At 44.3% G+C, this 17,686-nt stretch overlaps 1 protein-coding gene across 3 annotated transcripts in view; it reads right to left on the minus strand.

The window, feature by feature from the left end:
* The window catches only part of SLC8B1 (solute carrier family 8 member B1), a 37,996-nt gene that overhangs the window by 12,772 nt on the left and 7,538 nt on the right, over window positions 1-17,686 (minus strand). For all 3 annotated transcript variants that reach the window (XM_048513682.1, XM_048513683.1, XM_048513681.1), the window contains exons 2-7: window positions 16,903-17,299; window positions 10,044-10,196; window positions 5,374-5,426; window positions 5,079-5,136; window positions 2,812-2,917; window positions 804-971 (exon numbers count right to left, since the gene is read on the minus strand). In XM_048513682.1, coding sequence (XP_048369639.1) covers window positions 804-971; window positions 2,812-2,917; window positions 5,079-5,136; window positions 5,374-5,426; window positions 10,044-10,196; window positions 16,903-17,064 — 700 coding nt within the window. In that variant the 5' untranslated portion in view covers window positions 17,065-17,299. The remainder of the gene's footprint in view (window positions 1-803; window positions 972-2,811; window positions 2,918-5,078; window positions 5,137-5,373; window positions 5,427-10,043; window positions 10,197-16,902; window positions 17,300-17,686) is intronic.

Raw genomic sequence — 17,686 nt, forward strand, 5'->3', positions numbered from 1 at the left:
GTTTCATAATCCTCTTCTGTCCTCACGTTAAAACGGGATGAGCTCATGTTAACTGCTCATAAACTTCTTTTTTAAATGAAAGAGCTGATCGAAAAGAAGACGTATTCTATTAGTTGGTTTCTTTTCTTACTCAAATATTTTTAATGCTTCAAGCATTTCTGCTTCTAAAGATGCCTTCCTGTGGGGAGAAGGTGTGACAGGGCAGACCCTTCTCAACATACTAGTTTTCTATATGCTGGGAAGTTTTTTAAAAATATGTGGGAACATTCAAATATCCTGTTCCCCCATCAGTTGCCCAGAGTGGCACAATCCAGGAACGGTTATATCATGTGATTACATTAATTACTGTATCAAGTGGTCCTAGTTTTTTCACAATCTATTGTTCCCTGGCTCAGATATACTTTCATAAGAACATAAGAAAGAAGACTGCTGGAACAGACCAGAGTCCATCTAGTCCAGCACTCTGCTACTCGAAGTGGCCCACCAGGTGCCTTTGGGAGCTCACAGGCAGGATGTGAAAGCAATGGCCTTCTGCTGCTGCTGCTCCCGGGCACCTGGTCAGCTAAGGCATTTGTCAGATCAAGGAGGATCAAGACTGGTAGCCATAGAAGGATCCCTGGATAAATCTAGCAACAACTATTATTCATGGCAGCTAAATGAAGCCTCCATGTAAAGAAGCATTATCAGCAAAGGTTTTTCTTTATGTTTCATTTTTGCTCTTCCAAGGGGCTGCTGACTGGCTCCAGTTGGCCAGAGAAGTTGGGATCTAACAGGGTATTTCTCAGGCTCCTCTGGTTACTTACTCAGAGCTTCTGCCAGGGTGACCTGCTCAAAGTAGAGAGCCACGAAAGTCAAAAACACCGCCACCATATAGAAGATGGCATCCCTGAGGAACGGCCTGGAAGCTGTGGTGAAAGGTCTCACCATGGCTATACCTCCAGCCACTATGGTGGTGACGAAGATGCCAGCACCTGGGGGGTGGGGGAGAGAAGAAAAAGTTAAACCCTACAAAACAGCCAGGGTTCCTTCCGCACATGCAGAATAATGCACTTTCAATTCACTTTCGGAATGGTTTGAAAGTGAATTTTGCTATTCTGCACAGCTGCAAAGTGCACTGAAAGTAGATTGAAAGTGAATTATTCTGCATGTGCAGAGGGGCCTATCTCTCACATTCCCTCCTTTCCAACAGCAGTCTGGTAAAAAGGGATAAGTTGGCCAGTTAAACAGAAAGGGGAGAAGTTTGATCCAGACCTCAGCACACATAAAAAGTCACCACACATTACATGGGCAGAGTCCCAGTTTGGTTAGAAATATATATACATTTTTTAAAAAAATACCCATCTATCTTTATTCTGCCTCTCATCTGAGGAATTCAGGATGGCACCCACGTCTCTACCCTCAACAATCTTGTGAGGTAGAGCAACAGAGTGCACATACCAACAACACTCAAGGAATATCATGGCTGAGTGGGGACTCGGACCTAGGCTTTCCAGGTTCCGGTCTATCCACCATACTGGTTCTTACATCCCACAGGAACTTTGTGGAGTTTACAAATCACCTTGCAAAATAAAATAGCCGATTACAAAGTTCAAGTTAAAAATAATTAAAATCTCCCTGAACAGTCATTCATAACCAATGACCTATCAGTAGTAACCTTACTCCCCAAAACACACAAAATAATGTACACAGACAAAGAGTTTGCTCATGTGATATGACTACGGTTGAAACACTTGACCATTCTTTGTTTCTATGCCCTAAATACAATAAGATACGCATGAAATACATGAATTCCATTTTCTTGCAATGTTCTCAGTGGCACGAGTGTTATAAGATACCCAATCTCCTGAACAGCTCTGATGTGCTCTTTTGTGAAACTGTTGCAAATTTTATACTGGAAATTAGTAATTTTAACTGCATTTCTTAACCTTGTTTTGTTTTAAAATTTTGTCTTGTTTTGTATGCCAATAAAGGAGTGTGTGTGTTACACAGACAATACAACACTTAAAAGAAACCAAAGTCCAAAGAGAAGTTTTCATTTGATACTGAAACAGAACAGATGCCAAGTGGGTACATTGTAGGGGAGGGAGGGGCCACGGCAGAGAAGGTCCTACATTTGGCTACCATCCAACACACCTCTCAGGGTACACAGAGAAGGACCTGAAGATCTTAGTTGGCAGGCAGGCTCATAGATAAGATAGCACTCTACAGAATGCGCACTCAGAGAGACACAGCCATTCCAAATTCCCTGATCATTATTCTTGGAGGATACATGCTTCTCACATTCTCATAAAAGGAGTCAAGTCCAAAGGTTTTCTTTTTCCTTAAATGAAGGTTGACAGGAAAAACCCTAACTCATGGCTTAAGCTTTAACTTGGACACACACAGAAAACTGAAGCAGAAAAGGAAGGGCTCAGCTACTTGGATTATGCAAGAGACCAAGGAGGTTGAAGGCCAGGAATGATGGAGATAGTTCTCCTTGACGTCAGGAGAAAGCAAGACAGCAATTTCCCTAGAAGAGGCTGATGAAACAGACTCCCACCCAAGCAGGCAGCAGAAGGCTGGATAATGGTAGCACAGCGAGTGTGGTGTAGTGGTTAGGAGAGCTGGACTAGGACCAGAGACAGGCAGGCTCAAATCCCCACTCTGGCAGGGGCCTTGGGCTTGTCCATCTCTCTGTGCCTCCCGCTCCATCACAGGGTTGTTTTGAAGATAAAATGAACCCCAATTACCGCCTTGAACTCCTTGGAGAAAGAGCAGAGCAGAAGACATAGATAAGACAAACAGAAGTCACAGCAGGTTGGCTGTCCATACCAAAGAGGGCTCCGATGGCTAGGCCAGCTGTCCGTGGGTCGGAGAATGCCACTACGGCACTGAAGACATCTGGTGCGCCATTCCCAAAGGCTAGAAAGGTAACACCATGGAGGAAAGTGCTAAGGAAGACAACACTATAGCTTGTCCTTCAGGGGTCCATCAGAGCAGACTTACATGCAGTGAGATCTATCAAAATGCCTGAACCATTGAGAGCAGATATCCATGCTACAGAATACAAGAACAGGAGTCCTGTTTGGTGTTTCCTGTCCATGACTTGCTTTTCAGAATTTTTTCACAACACTCTGAAAAACTGTCCCTGTTTGCCTTCTCTATTCTCTCATATACTTCACATTTTTAGGATCCACAAATTACACCATACCAGAGCATAGTCAGAGTCCAGCAGATAATTCAGCCACCCAAAAACCTTCATTTCATACATGCTTATATTCCCTTTTGGCCAAAGATGTGTCTTGTAAACACACAGACCCGTGGAAATCTCAGAAAACAGCAAGAAGATGGGGCAGGGAGAAGAGGCCTCTATTATGTATTAGCTTCATCCTCTTGGCCAGGGCTATAAAAACCAAAATAAATTATTCAGTGCTATATGCAATTGATTTTTTTAGATAATAGGCTCTGTTTTTCAAATGCCTTTCTAGACACAGAGCATGAGAAGTCCCAGGATATTATATCAGACAGGACCAGCCTCAGAACACGCATTCAGTCCCAGAACACTGGAGACACATACATTTTAAAAAGTCTCTGAGAATGTGCAATGTGCATAATTCCCAATACAAAGCAGGGCTGGATCTATACACCTGCAGCACAACGACGTGGTAAAAGCTTGATGTGGTAGGAATGGTTTGAAAGCAGATTATGGCGGCAAGGCAAGAATACCATTTTAATGTTCTTTCACATTTAAACAAATGTGTATAAACAGAAAACTAATACATTGTGGGAAAATGTTCTACTACTGCTGTGCTGGTATTCTAATTATAGAACATTTTTGGTGTAGGGAAGAACCCACAGCCAGCGTTGCATAGCAACGGTCCTCAACCTTTTAAAAATTGTGGGCATGTGTGGAATTCTGATACAGGCAGATGGGTGCAACCAGAGGTGGGATCCAGCAGGTTCTCACAGGTTCCCGAGAGTAGGTTACTAATTATTTGTGTGTGCTGAGAGGGGGTTACTAATTAGTGATTTTGCCACGTGATTTTTGCCTTAGTTACGCCCCTCCTCTCAGCAGTAGCGCGCAGAACTTGAAGCAGTCTAGCAGGAGGTGCACCGGTGTGTGTGACAGCCTGTGCCTGCGTGCATTCGTTTCCCACCTGGACTGGCACAGTGGCTGCGCCCTTGCCACAGCCCCGCCCCCGTCATGCCCCGCCCAGCCCCACTGGCACTACACCACAGTTTGAATCCCACCACCATGGGAACCTGTTACTAAAAATTTTGCATCCCACCACTGGGTGCAACCACAAAACGGCTTCCATGGGGGATGGAGCCAACCACACACTGTGAAGAGGCAAGGCCATGCATAACTCTTAAAGTAACCCATCAGCATTTCAGGCAGAAGCTTTGGTTAATGGGATACCTTTACAAAGGAGCATATACTGTTTTAAAGTATTTTCTTGTATATATACTTTTAGTCCTACACTGAAGATCCTTATGCAGACAGGTTTCTGCCAATGCAATTTTCCAAAAATCTGCTCAAGCAATTAGGTTTCCAATGGCCAATCAGAAGCCCTGCCAAGCACAAGCTCTTCCTGACTCCACCCACTTACTGAAAACACCTGGTGGGCACCTGGGGGTCATGTTGGGGCCTCTTGGCTGGAGAACTGGACTAGGATCTGGGGGACACAGGATCACATCTCCACTCTGTCGCAAAAGCTTTCTGACTGACCTTGGGCCAGTCAGTCTATCAGTCTAACCTACCTTACAGGTTGGTTGCTGTGAAGGAAGACCGTACAAGGTCCCCATTGAGAGGAAAAACAGTACAGAGATGTCTTTATAAGCCTTGTGCTTCCAAGCAGCCTTCCTGTTTTACAAATGAAGTCCCATCGCCCCCCTGCCGATAGCCACGCATGTGTCCACAGGATCCCTCATCCTCAACAAAGATAGAGTTGTTCAGGCCCCCTCCCCCAGGCACTTTTAATTTTAGATTATCTTCAGAGGTAAGCATTTTAATTTTAGGTTATCTTCAGAGGTAAGCAAAAGAGAGTAAAGGACTCCCACCCTAAACCAAAACACACAACGAGTTTGTAAAAGGATACTGCTACATTGTGGGCCAACTTCAACTTGGTGGAAATTGCAGATAAATTGGGACAGAAACTGTAGAGAGAAAACAATAGGTCTTCAATATCTCGCTTTTCTCCAATACATATCTCCCAAAGCCAATTCCACCCCACCCCCCTCTTTCTTGAAATCCACTTCCGGTTTTCTCTACACCCTGAACCATCATATTAGTAACTGGGAATATCACTTCCCATCAGAATACTGAGTTATTACAGGCATAAAGAGACTATAAGACTTGGAATCTGGAATTGGGACTTCAGAGTTATTACTTACAATTTCTCAGCTGTGACGCCAAGGATAAGAAACAGGTAGAAGAGCCACAGAATCTGCAAGAGACCGAAGGCAAATCAGAGCATCATGTGATGGAACAGGTTACATTTCCTTCTTTGGAAGACATTCCTGTTCCATTCCATCTATGGCTCAAACAAAACATTACCAAGAGTTCACGTACCCTTTGATAACCAGCATTTTAAAAACTATTAAAACCGCTGGTTCTGCTGGGTTGTCCGGGTTGTGTGGCTGTGGTCTGGTGGATCTTTTCCCCAACGTTTCGTATGCATTTGTGGCATCTTCAGAGGTGTATCTCAGAGAAAAGTCTATTTGATACACCTTTGAAGATGCCAGCCACAGATGCAGGCGAAGTGTTGGGAACAAGATCCACCAGACCACGGCCACACAACCTGGGAAACCCAGCAGAACCATTTGAATCCAGCTGTGAAAGCCTTCGACAATAAATTAAAACCGCAATCTTAAACTTCCTTACTAGGAATTAAGCCCAGGAATTCTTGAAAGGATGGGGAAGAGGTGAAAGAATCAATAAGGTACGTATATTTGATTACAACAATGGTGAGACCTGGAGTCCCAGGTTCTATTCCTGGCATCCTCACTTAAAGGCGATCAGAAAACAAAGTGGGGGCGGGTTGGGGGAGTCAATTCCACACTTCCCCATACTGGGTTCATCTTCTAGAATTAAGCTGCTTTCTCATTGCCCTGCTCTTGAACTATTCTTTCCCCCTGAACAGGAAACAGCTAATGCTCTGGACAGCCAGCAGGAAGTGTTTAATGTCTTCTGGTTTTACTTTGTCATCAAGTTGCAGCCCACTTATGATAGACTTCTGGCAACAGAGGTTCAGATGTGGTTTGCTACTGCCTGTATAGAGTCTCTGGACTTGCTGATGGTCTCTCTCCAAGTACTAACCAAGACTGACGATGCTTATCTTCTGAGATCTGATGAGACCGAGCTGGCCTCGGCTATCCAGGTGAGGGACAAACTGAGTTATACCTTTTCTAAACCCACTGAATTCAATGGACTTAGAAGGCTGTAACAGCTTATAAATGAAAAAATCCCATATCAATGGCTAATACTGACTCAAGGGAAGCTCCACATTTAGAGGCAATAATCCATTGAGCCAGGTGGCATAAAGGTTAAGAGCAGTGGATTCTAAATCTAGAGGACTGGGTTTGATTCCCTGTTCCTCCACATGAAGCCTGCTGGGTGACCTTGGGCTTGTCCCATTTCTCTCTGAATTCACTCAGCCCCACCTGCCTCACAAGGTGTCCACTGTGGGGAGGGAGAGACAGCGATTGTAAGCCACTAAGCGTCCTTAAAAGGTGGAGAAAAGCAGGTTATAAAAACCAACTCTTCTTCCTCCTTTTCACTGAATATCAATACAAGAAAGCAATATTAGGGGAAGCTGTGACCTTCGTTGGCAGCTGCACGAAACAGGATGCTGGGTTAATAAATCACCAGTGTGACTCTGCAGTTTTCTTCTTTATGCCTTAGAATGAACTCTCTCATTCCCTAAGATGTAACATACACTGGGCTGGGGAATTCTAGTACAGTAAGAAAAATGAAATAGCACTTCAAAGCACTTCTTCAAAGCTCTTCAAATATATTGCTTTACTACATCCTTTATCCCAACAACATTATTATTTCAATATTATAAATCTGATGCCGGCTTGCCTGATGTGCCTGGCGGAGAGTTCATAGTGGAGTTCTGAATCAGGGACTTCCTGATTCACTGCTCGGTCACTACAGCATATAAATTCTCTTACTATAAAATTCTGTAGATACACACACAGCCCACCCTGGGACCAAAAAAGGGGAAATTCAGCAGATGGAGCTTTGCTCCTCCCAAATGAGAAACTGCTCTTGTTAAAATTCTCATTTCATTCAACTAGTACAAGTATAGGAATCTTCCACTTCTACATCACACACACATCCCATGATAGTTGTGGTCAGAGGTGGGATCCAACCAGTTCTCACCACTTCTCTAGAAGTGGTTATTAATTCTCTAGAAGTGGTTACTAATTTTTTCTGAGTGCCGAGAAGGGGTTACTAAAGCAACCTCCCTGCCCAATAGGGACTGGAGGTGAGTGTGTGCGGTGGCACCACTGTTTGAATCCCACCACCATCAGAACCTGTTATTAAAATTTTTGGATCCCACCACTGGTTGTGGTCAACCTACAAATAGGAGACAAATGTCTGAAATAAAAATAGAGCTGCACAGGTTCTTGGATTCGAAGGCCACTGGATAGAGACGTAGCTCCAAGGGGACTGGGGGGGATGCGCGACGCACCAGGCGTGCATCCCTGTGGGGGTGTGGCGGGGGCGTGGTGTGGCATTCCAGGGCGTAGGACACACCAATGCACTGGGTGCTTTCCCCCCTTGCTACATCTCTGCCACTGGATTTAGCTGCTGCTCTGGGCCCTAACAGGGGAGCAAGAAGACTGTGCTTCTTTCCTTGTGAAGGGAAACAAAAGAAAGAAAGATGCAGAAAAAAAAACATTGGATTCTTCCACTGTTATCTCCCTTTGCCCAGAACAATCAAACTTTGATTATTTCAGCTGCATGAAATCCACAGAAATTAGCTTCCACTACCTTCTTCTCCTGACACACTTGCTTCGAAGCACTGTGACCTGCTGTCAGTGATACAGATAGTCAAGCTATCAATCTGCATGGACTGAGTTGTTATAGCCCAACAGTTGCTGTTACTATATTTGTACGTACTAATTTGCAAACTCGTACCAAAAGGTGGGGCTTTCCTGGCCATTTTACAAAAGTCAGTTGAAGAAGAAGAATGTTAACCAACCATTAACATATTTCCATTTTAAGTCACTTTATGAGTTTTCCTAGTTGAAAAATAACTAATACGCACATAATATTAACATACTGCAGGGATTCTACTGCAAAATCTTGCCAAGTTCAGAAATATGTACTGGCTTAGACCAACACCCAAGCCAGACAGAACACGAGGAGTTTCGTGAATACACGAAGCTGTTTTATTCTGAATCCAGTGATGTGGGTTTTCAGAAGAGTCTTAATGGGAAATTTTTTCCTAAAATTCTCACCATTATTGCATAGAGCACAATCTTAGCACGTTAAATTCAACTTGTCTTTAAAAAATGTGATTTTAAAAGAACTGTCAAATTTGCATTCCAATACCAACCAATGCTTGAAACAGAACATTGTATCAGGGGGAAAATAAATTGAGTTTGCGTTTAAATATTAAATTCAAAGCTTTATGAAGACTTTTTTTCAGAATTATGTTTTGTAAAAAATTAAGCACTATGTAGAATTCACTTTCGTCACATCGTTTAGCTTCGCGTTTCTTCATTCTTGTGCCACCGAACAACTTCCTTTCTTCAGTGACCTCATTCAAATGATGTCACACAGAACACCACAGAAACCAACAGCACTAAAAAGCTAACAGATCTTAAGCAAACGCTTCCGAGGTCTTATGCAAACACTTCTCAGTTCAAGAAACAAAAATGAGAGACATGACTCTATGTGTTTGTTGAAAGCGACACAAAAATTAATCGCAATTTTGCTTTCGCTTTTACTTTCCATGAAATCTGAGATAAAATAATTTTAGCGTTGGTTTTGATTGATTCTTTATTGGAACCTATACCCCGCCCTATACAGAGGTCCCAGAGCGGCTTACATAATTAGAAGAAGAAAAAGAAGAAGAAGAAGAAGAAGAAGAGGAGGAGGAGGAGGAGGAGTTTGGATTCATATCCCCCCTTTCTCTCCTGCAGGAGACTCAAAGGGGCTTACAATCTCCTTGCCCTTCCTCCCTCACAACAAACACCCAGTGAGGTAGGTGGGGCTGAGAGAGCTCCGAGAAGCTGTGACTAGCCCAAGGTCACCCAGCTGGCGTGTGTGGGAGTGCGCAGGCTAATCTGAATTCCCCAGATAAGCCTCCACAGCTCAGGCAGCAGAGCTGGGAATCAAACCCGGTTCCTCCAGATTAGATACACGAGCTCTTAACCTCCTACGCCACTGCTGCAGGAAAAACATCATCATATAAAATAATAATAAAAAACACAGAATTACCCACCCACTTACCTTTCCCAACCCCAGACCAGCAGCCTCCAGAGGAGGTATAATCAGCTGAGGCCCCTCCCCAGACCCCCTCCTCCCCAAGCTTCACCCCCTAAATCTCCACCTACTTCCTAACTCTGACCTGGCAAATTGGCTTGCAGCACCTCTGAGAAAGAGGACTTTCATATCAGTTGCTACCTGATCCTTTTTCAATTGGAGATGACAGGGAATTTAACTTGGAGCCTTCTGCATGAAAAGCAGCGAGACAAAAGCCTACCATGAAGTTCCCCCCTACCTTTAAATAAAAGATGCATGTTGCTTGGTTCAGATGAAAACTACACTGTCAGGGAAGGATGCTCAAAGACTGTCACAGTTTCCTGAAATAAACTGTCCTGTAATTAAAGAGAACTTTTTAAAAAGTGAAAAAAACCCTACTGGGATCTCCATTCTTACACCTCCCAGAATCATGCCTAAGGCTGTCTTGACTTTTGACAATCTCACCCACTCATTCTCTCTGGTTCCATCAGAGATTGACTAACACATTCCAGACCCTGTAGATAACCAGAAAGGAACGCCCAGGGCATCCAACCCACTCCAACTCCGCCATTTCGATCCTTACATAGAGAGTGACTGCAACAGGTTGTAGATCTGCTGGGAAGACGCAGAAGATTCCATTGAGGTAGTTGAGAAACCCACCGTCCATCCGGCAGTCTGGGTTACTTCGAATGAAGGAGCAGCGCTCGGAGACGTTCTGTTTCTTCACCTCCCTGCACTGGAAGACAAAAGGAAAACTTGGCAGACACCAAAGGAAGGGGGAAACTGCCCACCTGCTACAGAGCAGAGGTGGCCATTCAGAGACTGTTCTCTTTGAGACATATTTTTTAACTGTGCATTTTTATCCTGTTTTAACTGCAGTTCTTGACTCTTTGCCATGTCTGCATGCTACTTGCGGATAAAGAGAAAAGGCTAGATGCATTTTAAATAAACAAAGGCAAAGACCCCTTCCGCACACGCCAAATAATGCGTTTTCAAACCACTTTCACAACTGTTTGCAAGTGGATTTTGCTATTCCGCACAGCTCCAAAGAGCACTGAAAGCAGTTTGAAAGTGCATTATTCTGCATGTGCGGAAGGAGCCAAAGATTTTTCCCTGTCCCTGCTGCAAAAACAGAGGCTGGGGGCTTCAGGTTAAGCAGTACTCCAGTGCGGAAAAAAGGGGGTTGTTAGACCCTTTGTCTCCAGCCATTTGTCTCCTCAAAGTCTCCCCAAAACTACTTTCCCCCTCAAAATTTAAAAGATACTGAGGCCCTCTCTTGAGGGTCCCAGACATAGACTGAAGACCACTGTTCTAATTATGGGAACCCTTCATCATTTCTTGTTTTGTAGGCAGTGCTTTAGAAATCTGCTCACCCAACTGAAGTGCACCTCTGGTGAACAATTACCTGATGGTACAAAGATCTTTCCCAAGTTCTCAGCAGGTCAAAGAGAAAGTTAAAAAAACCAGCATGTCTCCCTTCATGGAGACTAACTTCTTGCCTTCTCCAAAACCCAGCACATATTAGAGAAGATCCTGCCCCTCTTTCGAGTCTTCTGCATTCATTAGAGAATAAATGGAAATAGCTGGCTGTGGCAATTGATAATGGCTGCAAGTAGACCAAGCCAAAATCGACAGTTCTCGACTTGCAAGTTATAACCCAAAGTTTGAATTGTGCCCAGAAAAGGACAGCAGAGCACAATCACTGAGTGTTTCCAAGCAGCCGATCCCCATTGTGAGGCAAGCTGTTACATTCTGCACCAACCGAAGCTTCTGAACAATCTTCAAGGGCAGTCTCCAAACAGTGTATGTTACAGTAGTCTAGTTCTGCGTTGACAGAGGCATGAGGGACAGTTGGCAGGTTCTCATCAATTTGAAAAGCAGGTGCTTTTAGGTTTTTACAGTTGCATTTCTGCCACTGCAAAAGGAGGTAACTAACTAAGATATCAACTCCATTGCAGAACAAACAGTGCAGAGTGTTAGGGGCTGGGGGGATCCTAACTTGAAATCTCCATTCAGCCATGTAGCTTCCTGAGTCAGCCGCTATTTCTCACCTCACGGGGTTGTTGAAGATGAAACAGGCACATAAAACAAACACATGCTGAACTTTAATATATGAGGAGCAACTGGCAGTGCAATTCTAAACAGAGTATACCAGCCATTCTCAACCAGGATTCCCTGATACCCTGGGGTGCCATGAGCATGTCCCAGGGGTACTGCGGCAACACTACCACCCCCCCCCCTCATTTTTGTGGTGTCTCCCACCGGTGCCAGCAAGGACATGGAGCTGGCCCATGAGGCAGGGCCTGCGACAAGGTCAGCAGCCACCACCACCCCCCAGTGCTACCCTTCACCCTGGGAGGGGAAGGTGGGGGGTGTGGCAAGCAGGGGCAATGGGAGGGGAAGGTGGAGGGTGGCGGCAGGGGTACCGTGAGATATGAATAGTGAGGTCAAAGGTACCCTGACCTCGAAAAGGTTGGGAAACACTGGAGTATACAGTCACAGTAAACAAACACAGATGCAGGCGAAACATTAGGAACAAGATCCACCAGACCTCGGCCACACAGCCCGGAAAACCCACCAGAACCAGAGTATACAGCCTTCGAAGCCCGCTGATTTCAGTGGACTCAAATGTGAATAACTCTGCAGAGGACAGAAAGAATCGTAAAAAGATCTTGCACAGCAGTTTCAAGCCTGATTCTAGAATAAAATAAGGGCATGTGTTCTCAGGGTTAATCCACAGATTACTAACTCCTAATCATATAAAGGAATGACGCTGCTGTAATAGGCAATCTCCTAAAGGAACAGAAAGGTTCACACAAATCAGGGTTTGTGACAGAGCCACTAGAAAGTTGTTGTTTTTTGGGTAGCCTTGGGTTACTTTGAGATATTCTCATCTGAATTCCCCGAAAGAATCTATGAATGCAATTTTTTTCTCTATGCTAGATTTTAGTATCAGGAAATATTAGTAGGTTTGTCAACTGGAAACACTCAGCTACATCCTTGAGATGCATCCTGAAAAGGTATCTTGGGTTCAGCACCTCTGCAGGCGTGATGGAAAACATTCAGCCATGTTCTTGCTAAATTTACCTCAAAAATAGATTTGTGGGTGACACTTGGATTGAGGAGTCTCCAGGAGCACTTGAATAACACTTAAGGAAATTTTAATCGATTTAAAAGGAGCCATTCATAAACCTTTCAAGAAAGAACATTCTCTTTCAAAGCAATATAACATCCAGATTCACTGCAACGATTGTTAAATCCATATTATGACCGCGTGTGTGTTTGTTCTGTGCATGTGTTCAGCATACAGAAGTATCCTTTGTTATCTTACATTCTTGATTCATGGCTTCATCTTACTAATGATAATACACCAGTGAAATATGCAGTAACTTTTTCACACACAGTATACCCTTTAGGCTAATTTGGGGTGCTTGTTTTATTTGTTTTCTGGTGGAAAGCATTAAATCCAGTGATTACAAGGCCGGTCTCAGTTTCCTTCACATGGGTCTTCAGCTACATAAATGGTTATTGAGCCATAACCTCTGCCAACTGAAATGCCTCCGGCAAGCCAAGGTGAGTCAGCTAAAGGAATGCCAAGGGAACATAGTCTGGCAGCGGGAGAAACAAACCAGGACAGATAAAACTACAAAAATATTGACATAACAGGGATTCTTCTGGCACTGTACAGATTTAACAGATAGAAGGCCTAACCGGAGGAGATTCTGTGGTGGCTCTCCCAAGCAGTTTCCATTGACAACAAACACAGGACACAAATGTAAACATTTCACCTCAGCAAATGAATTTCTGCTAAGAGTAGCTATGATTCTTATCCAGGCTGAAGTGTAGCAAGGACAGAGTGGTTTAACTGTCCAATTGCCATTTTCTCAGGTGGGTAACTTTGTTAGTCTGTAGTAGTAGAACAAAAATGTGTGTCCAGTAGTGCCTTAAAGGCCCACAAAGACTTCCTGGATAGGAGCTTGGGTCAAAATTCATTTCATCTGATATAGATTTATTGTACTTTCTCCCAAGGGGGTAAATGGCAGCAGCAAGTGGCTGTCTGGCATTGGAAAAACAGCACGGGGGGCGGGGGGGGGGAAATGAGCCATCTTCCTGATGTTGCTCAGACCCAAATGATCTTCCTCACAATCAGCTAATACCAGACAAAAATGATTGTGAGATCCTCTCACAGATCACCTGGGGACTCAGCTATTATGGCTCCTAAGGTGGCATGAGCTTCAATGGACTGGAGCACCCACAGTCGATCTAGTTACTGTTGTCATCAGTTACTCCTACAGCAAACAATAATTATGGTCATCTTGAACACATCAAGAAATGCCGCAGACTGTATGGCATTTCACGGTGCTTGGATCCCACCATTCCTGCCTCCCATAAAGGTAAAGATAACCTCCAGTGTAAGCCCTGGGTCATTAGTGCCCCATGGGGCGATGTCATATCACAATGTTCACTTTGTTTATGGGGTGGTTTGCTACTGTCTTCGTTAGTCACCAACACTTTATTTATTTATTGTTTGGATTTGTGGAACACCCCATCCCCGAGGGGCTCTTTAGTCCCAGCAAGATGGATGCTCACTTTGCTGATCTCAGAAGGATGGAAGGCTGAGTCAACTTTGAGCCGCTATCTGAAACCAATTTCTGTCAAGATCGAACTCAGGCCGTGAGCAGACCTTTTGACTGCAGTACTGTAGCTTTCCACTCTGCACCACAGGGTTCCCCAACAGCCTTGTATGTAATCACCAGAGAGCCACATATGCATCCATTTGATCAAACAGGCTGTAGCTCACCTAAGTTTCTGCCTCAATTTTATTAATACTGATGGGCTGAACTCTTCTGAAAGAGCAGATGCAGAGCTTGCATAAGATATAACCGTGCTCTGAGGAGCAGGTCTGTCAGGTGGCACTGCCTTTAAAAACTAGTCAGAAGCTTCAGTTAGTAGCATATAGAGCCTCACCTGAATGGAAAGACTGTGCTCAAAAACAATTAGGCAGCCAATATCAATTTAAAGCATGCTGGTTATTATCATTCAAGTCCTAGAATTCAATTGGTACTTGAAGAACTGAAAGCTTCCACATGAGCCTGCCCATTGGTTAAGATTTCTGGTAAAGGCATTCCTACTCATATTCCCATCCTTGGAGATCAAGTGCATGATTATGAGGGCTAGAGTTTTGTTTGTTTGTTTTTGCAGTGGATCCTTGCTTTTGAAATTCCCTCCCCAACACTCTTTACCTGGTGCCTGACCTTTCTAATCTTAATCACCAGATGAAAAAAACGACTTTCTTGCTTGTTCAGGCTTTTCTTTAGCTTGGTTCAAAAGTTGCTTTAGCTTGGGGCTATATCACATTGTTAAAACAAACATCAAAACAGTGTCAACAAATCAACCTGTGTCTAAAAGAAACCAACACTACCCACCCTTTTTTGAAAGGAGCAATCTTAAAAGCCTGCAGGTAAAAAACAACCATTGGAAACCAACACATCTAACAAATTACGCCCATAAAAAAAACCCCACAGGGCCAGCTTAAAATGTACCAGGCCAAAAACACTGTAAGACATTTTTTAAAATTAAGTATTAAATATTAAGAATACTCTTTGAAAGTATTTATGTGGAAAGTAGTTTGTAAAGAGCAGAACACAGTAGGTCTGTGATCCCAGATTCTACCTTTGGTCCCAAATGATAATGTGGGACCCATTTTACAGTTAAAGAGAGGAGGGTGTCCATATTTCTGTTTCATCTACTCTGCAGATTCACATCGGTTATAAAGCAGTTTAACATTCTTAAGCGTGGATCCAACACAGAAACAGAAGAAGCACTGGTGTAATGCCCATTGGGCAAGGTGGGCAGCTGCCCAGGGCATCACCTTGTGGGGGGCATCAAAATGCTGTGTTCGTTTTTGGGTATTTTAGTGGTTTTCCATTTTTGGCCTGCAGAGGGCGCAGTTTTTAGCCTAGCGGCACCAAATTTTCAGCGTATCATCAGGAGACTGTCCTTATGCTACCCCCCAGGTTTGGTGAGGTTTGGTTCAGGGAGTCCAAAGTTATGGACTCCCAAAGGGGGTGCCCCATCCCCCATTGTTTCCAATGGGAGCTAATAGGAGATGGGGGTTACAGTTTTGAGGGTCCATAACTTTGGCCCCCCTGAACCAAACTGCACCAAACTTGGGGGGTATCATTAGGGCAGTCTCCTGATGAGACCCTGAAAGTTTTGAGACTGTGCCTTCAGAAATGTGCCCCCCTCACAGCCTGCAACCACCATTGACAGCAATGCAGAAAACTCAATGCAGAACAAACATTCTTGGGCAAATTTCTAGGATGTTCCTGCAGGGGGTGCATTTTTGGATGTATCGGCACCAAAATTTCAGGGTATCATCTGGAGATGATGGCACCCCCCAAGTGTGGTGCAGTTTGGTTCAGGGGGTCCAAAGTTATGGACCCTCAAAGGGTAGCCTTCATCTCCTTAGCAAAGAATGGGGGATGGGGCACCCCCTTTGAGGGTCCATAACTTTGGACCCCCTAAACCAAACTGCACCAAACTTTGGGGGTACCATAAGGACAGTTTCCAGATGATACCCTAAAATTGTGGTGATGATATGTGTAAAAATGCACCCCCTTCAGGCACCAATGTCCTGGTGCAAAAAAAATTGGTCGTGGTGGAGTGGCCGCCCATGGGGGGGGGCATCCAACTCAGGTTTTGCCCAGGGCTACAGTTTGCCCAGGGCTGCCTCGTTACACCCCTGAGAAGAAGGTCACTTTTTGCTGATTTCCCCCCCGCTGCAGAATAGTAATAACTGTTTGCCAGCATTTTAGGGGCCATATTTTGGGCTGCAAGGGAGTCATGCTTTACAGACAGAAATTGCAACTGGCTGTGGAAATTATTAGTGGTTTGGGGTAGATATGGGTTCTTCAGATAAAATTAGGGTTCATATTTATCAGTTTTCACCAGCATGGCCAATTGGCCAATTGGCCATGCTGGTAGGGGCTGATGGGAATTGTAGTTCCTGAACATCTGGAGAGCCGCAGGTTCCCTACCCCTGGTAAAGACATAGCCTCCCCCCTCCCCCGCCACACTCCACATACAAACAGAATCCTGGGTGAGAATTCTTTAGTTCTTTATCTGACACATCACAGTTACCAGGATTCCCTTGAAAGAACTAGTTAATAAACTAGTCAAAGTCTGTAGTACAGCTATGTCCTATAAGAAACTTTTAAACAAACCCTGCTTAAACAACAAACTCTGGGTACAGGCATGAGTGACAGGCACAAGAATCTTGCTGAAAGAAACATGTTTGGGTCTCACCAGCACCTGGACAGGAGGCTTCCTGGGAACTCCATGCACATTATCTTGAGCTTGATGATGGAAGAAGGTAGGATATAAAATGCAATTAAAATGTGTCATAAAAAGATCAAGCCAAGAACGCTCCCATTACTCACATCCACGCTGCGTCCAGAGTACTGGGTATTGTTGGGTTGCTCCGTGATCTCCAAACAGAGAGGGGCTGGGGTCATGGGCTCCCATGGTCCGATGAAGGCTCTGTCAGCCCTGACCTGCCCAACCAGCATCCAGGCCACACCAAAGACCCAGAAAGTCCACATATCACCTTGCTGTAAAGCCCTGGTGGGACCAAAGAGGCCAGATACTGAGAACTCCCGCTTGTCACGGCATTATCTGTCTGAAGGTAAAGATATACAGGAGGGAGAGAAGACCCTTTCATGAAACCACTAGGAAGTTTCGTAAATTTCAGCCGTTGGTAAAAATAGAGAAGTGGTTTCCCTTCCACAGAAAGTTGGAGAATTCTTGGCGACGTCCTCGTCTGCAAGGAGGCTGAACCTGCAGAGGAGGAAACAGGAAAAGGTAGACATGGAAGACTTGAATTTGTGGATTAAACAGTTCAGTCATTAATTAGGGAGAGGCCCAGCTGCAACCAGCAAAGGTCAGTTTAACATTCAGTGAGCCCAGGAAGAACAGATCATGGTTATTTTATTGCTAAGGTCATTCAAAACTGGGAATCCTCTTACATTAACCTTACACTTCCTTTCTTTAACATCTTAATCAAAAACTTGCAAATTTATTTAAAACATACAGTGTATTCCTATTCTGAGTTACTCGAGTTTGGGTCTATCGAAGCTTGTGACTCCTGAAAGCTCATATCCCCAAAATCTTGGTGGTCTCAATGATGCCACCTTGATCTGGATGGTTCAGGCTAGCCCAATCTCA

The sequence above is a fragment of the Sphaerodactylus townsendi genome, linkage group LG13 (assembly GCF_021028975.2).
Source record: "Sphaerodactylus townsendi isolate TG3544 linkage group LG13, MPM_Stown_v2.3, whole genome shotgun sequence".
NCBI lineage: Eukaryota > Metazoa > Chordata > Lepidosauria > Squamata > Sphaerodactylidae > Sphaerodactylus > Sphaerodactylus townsendi.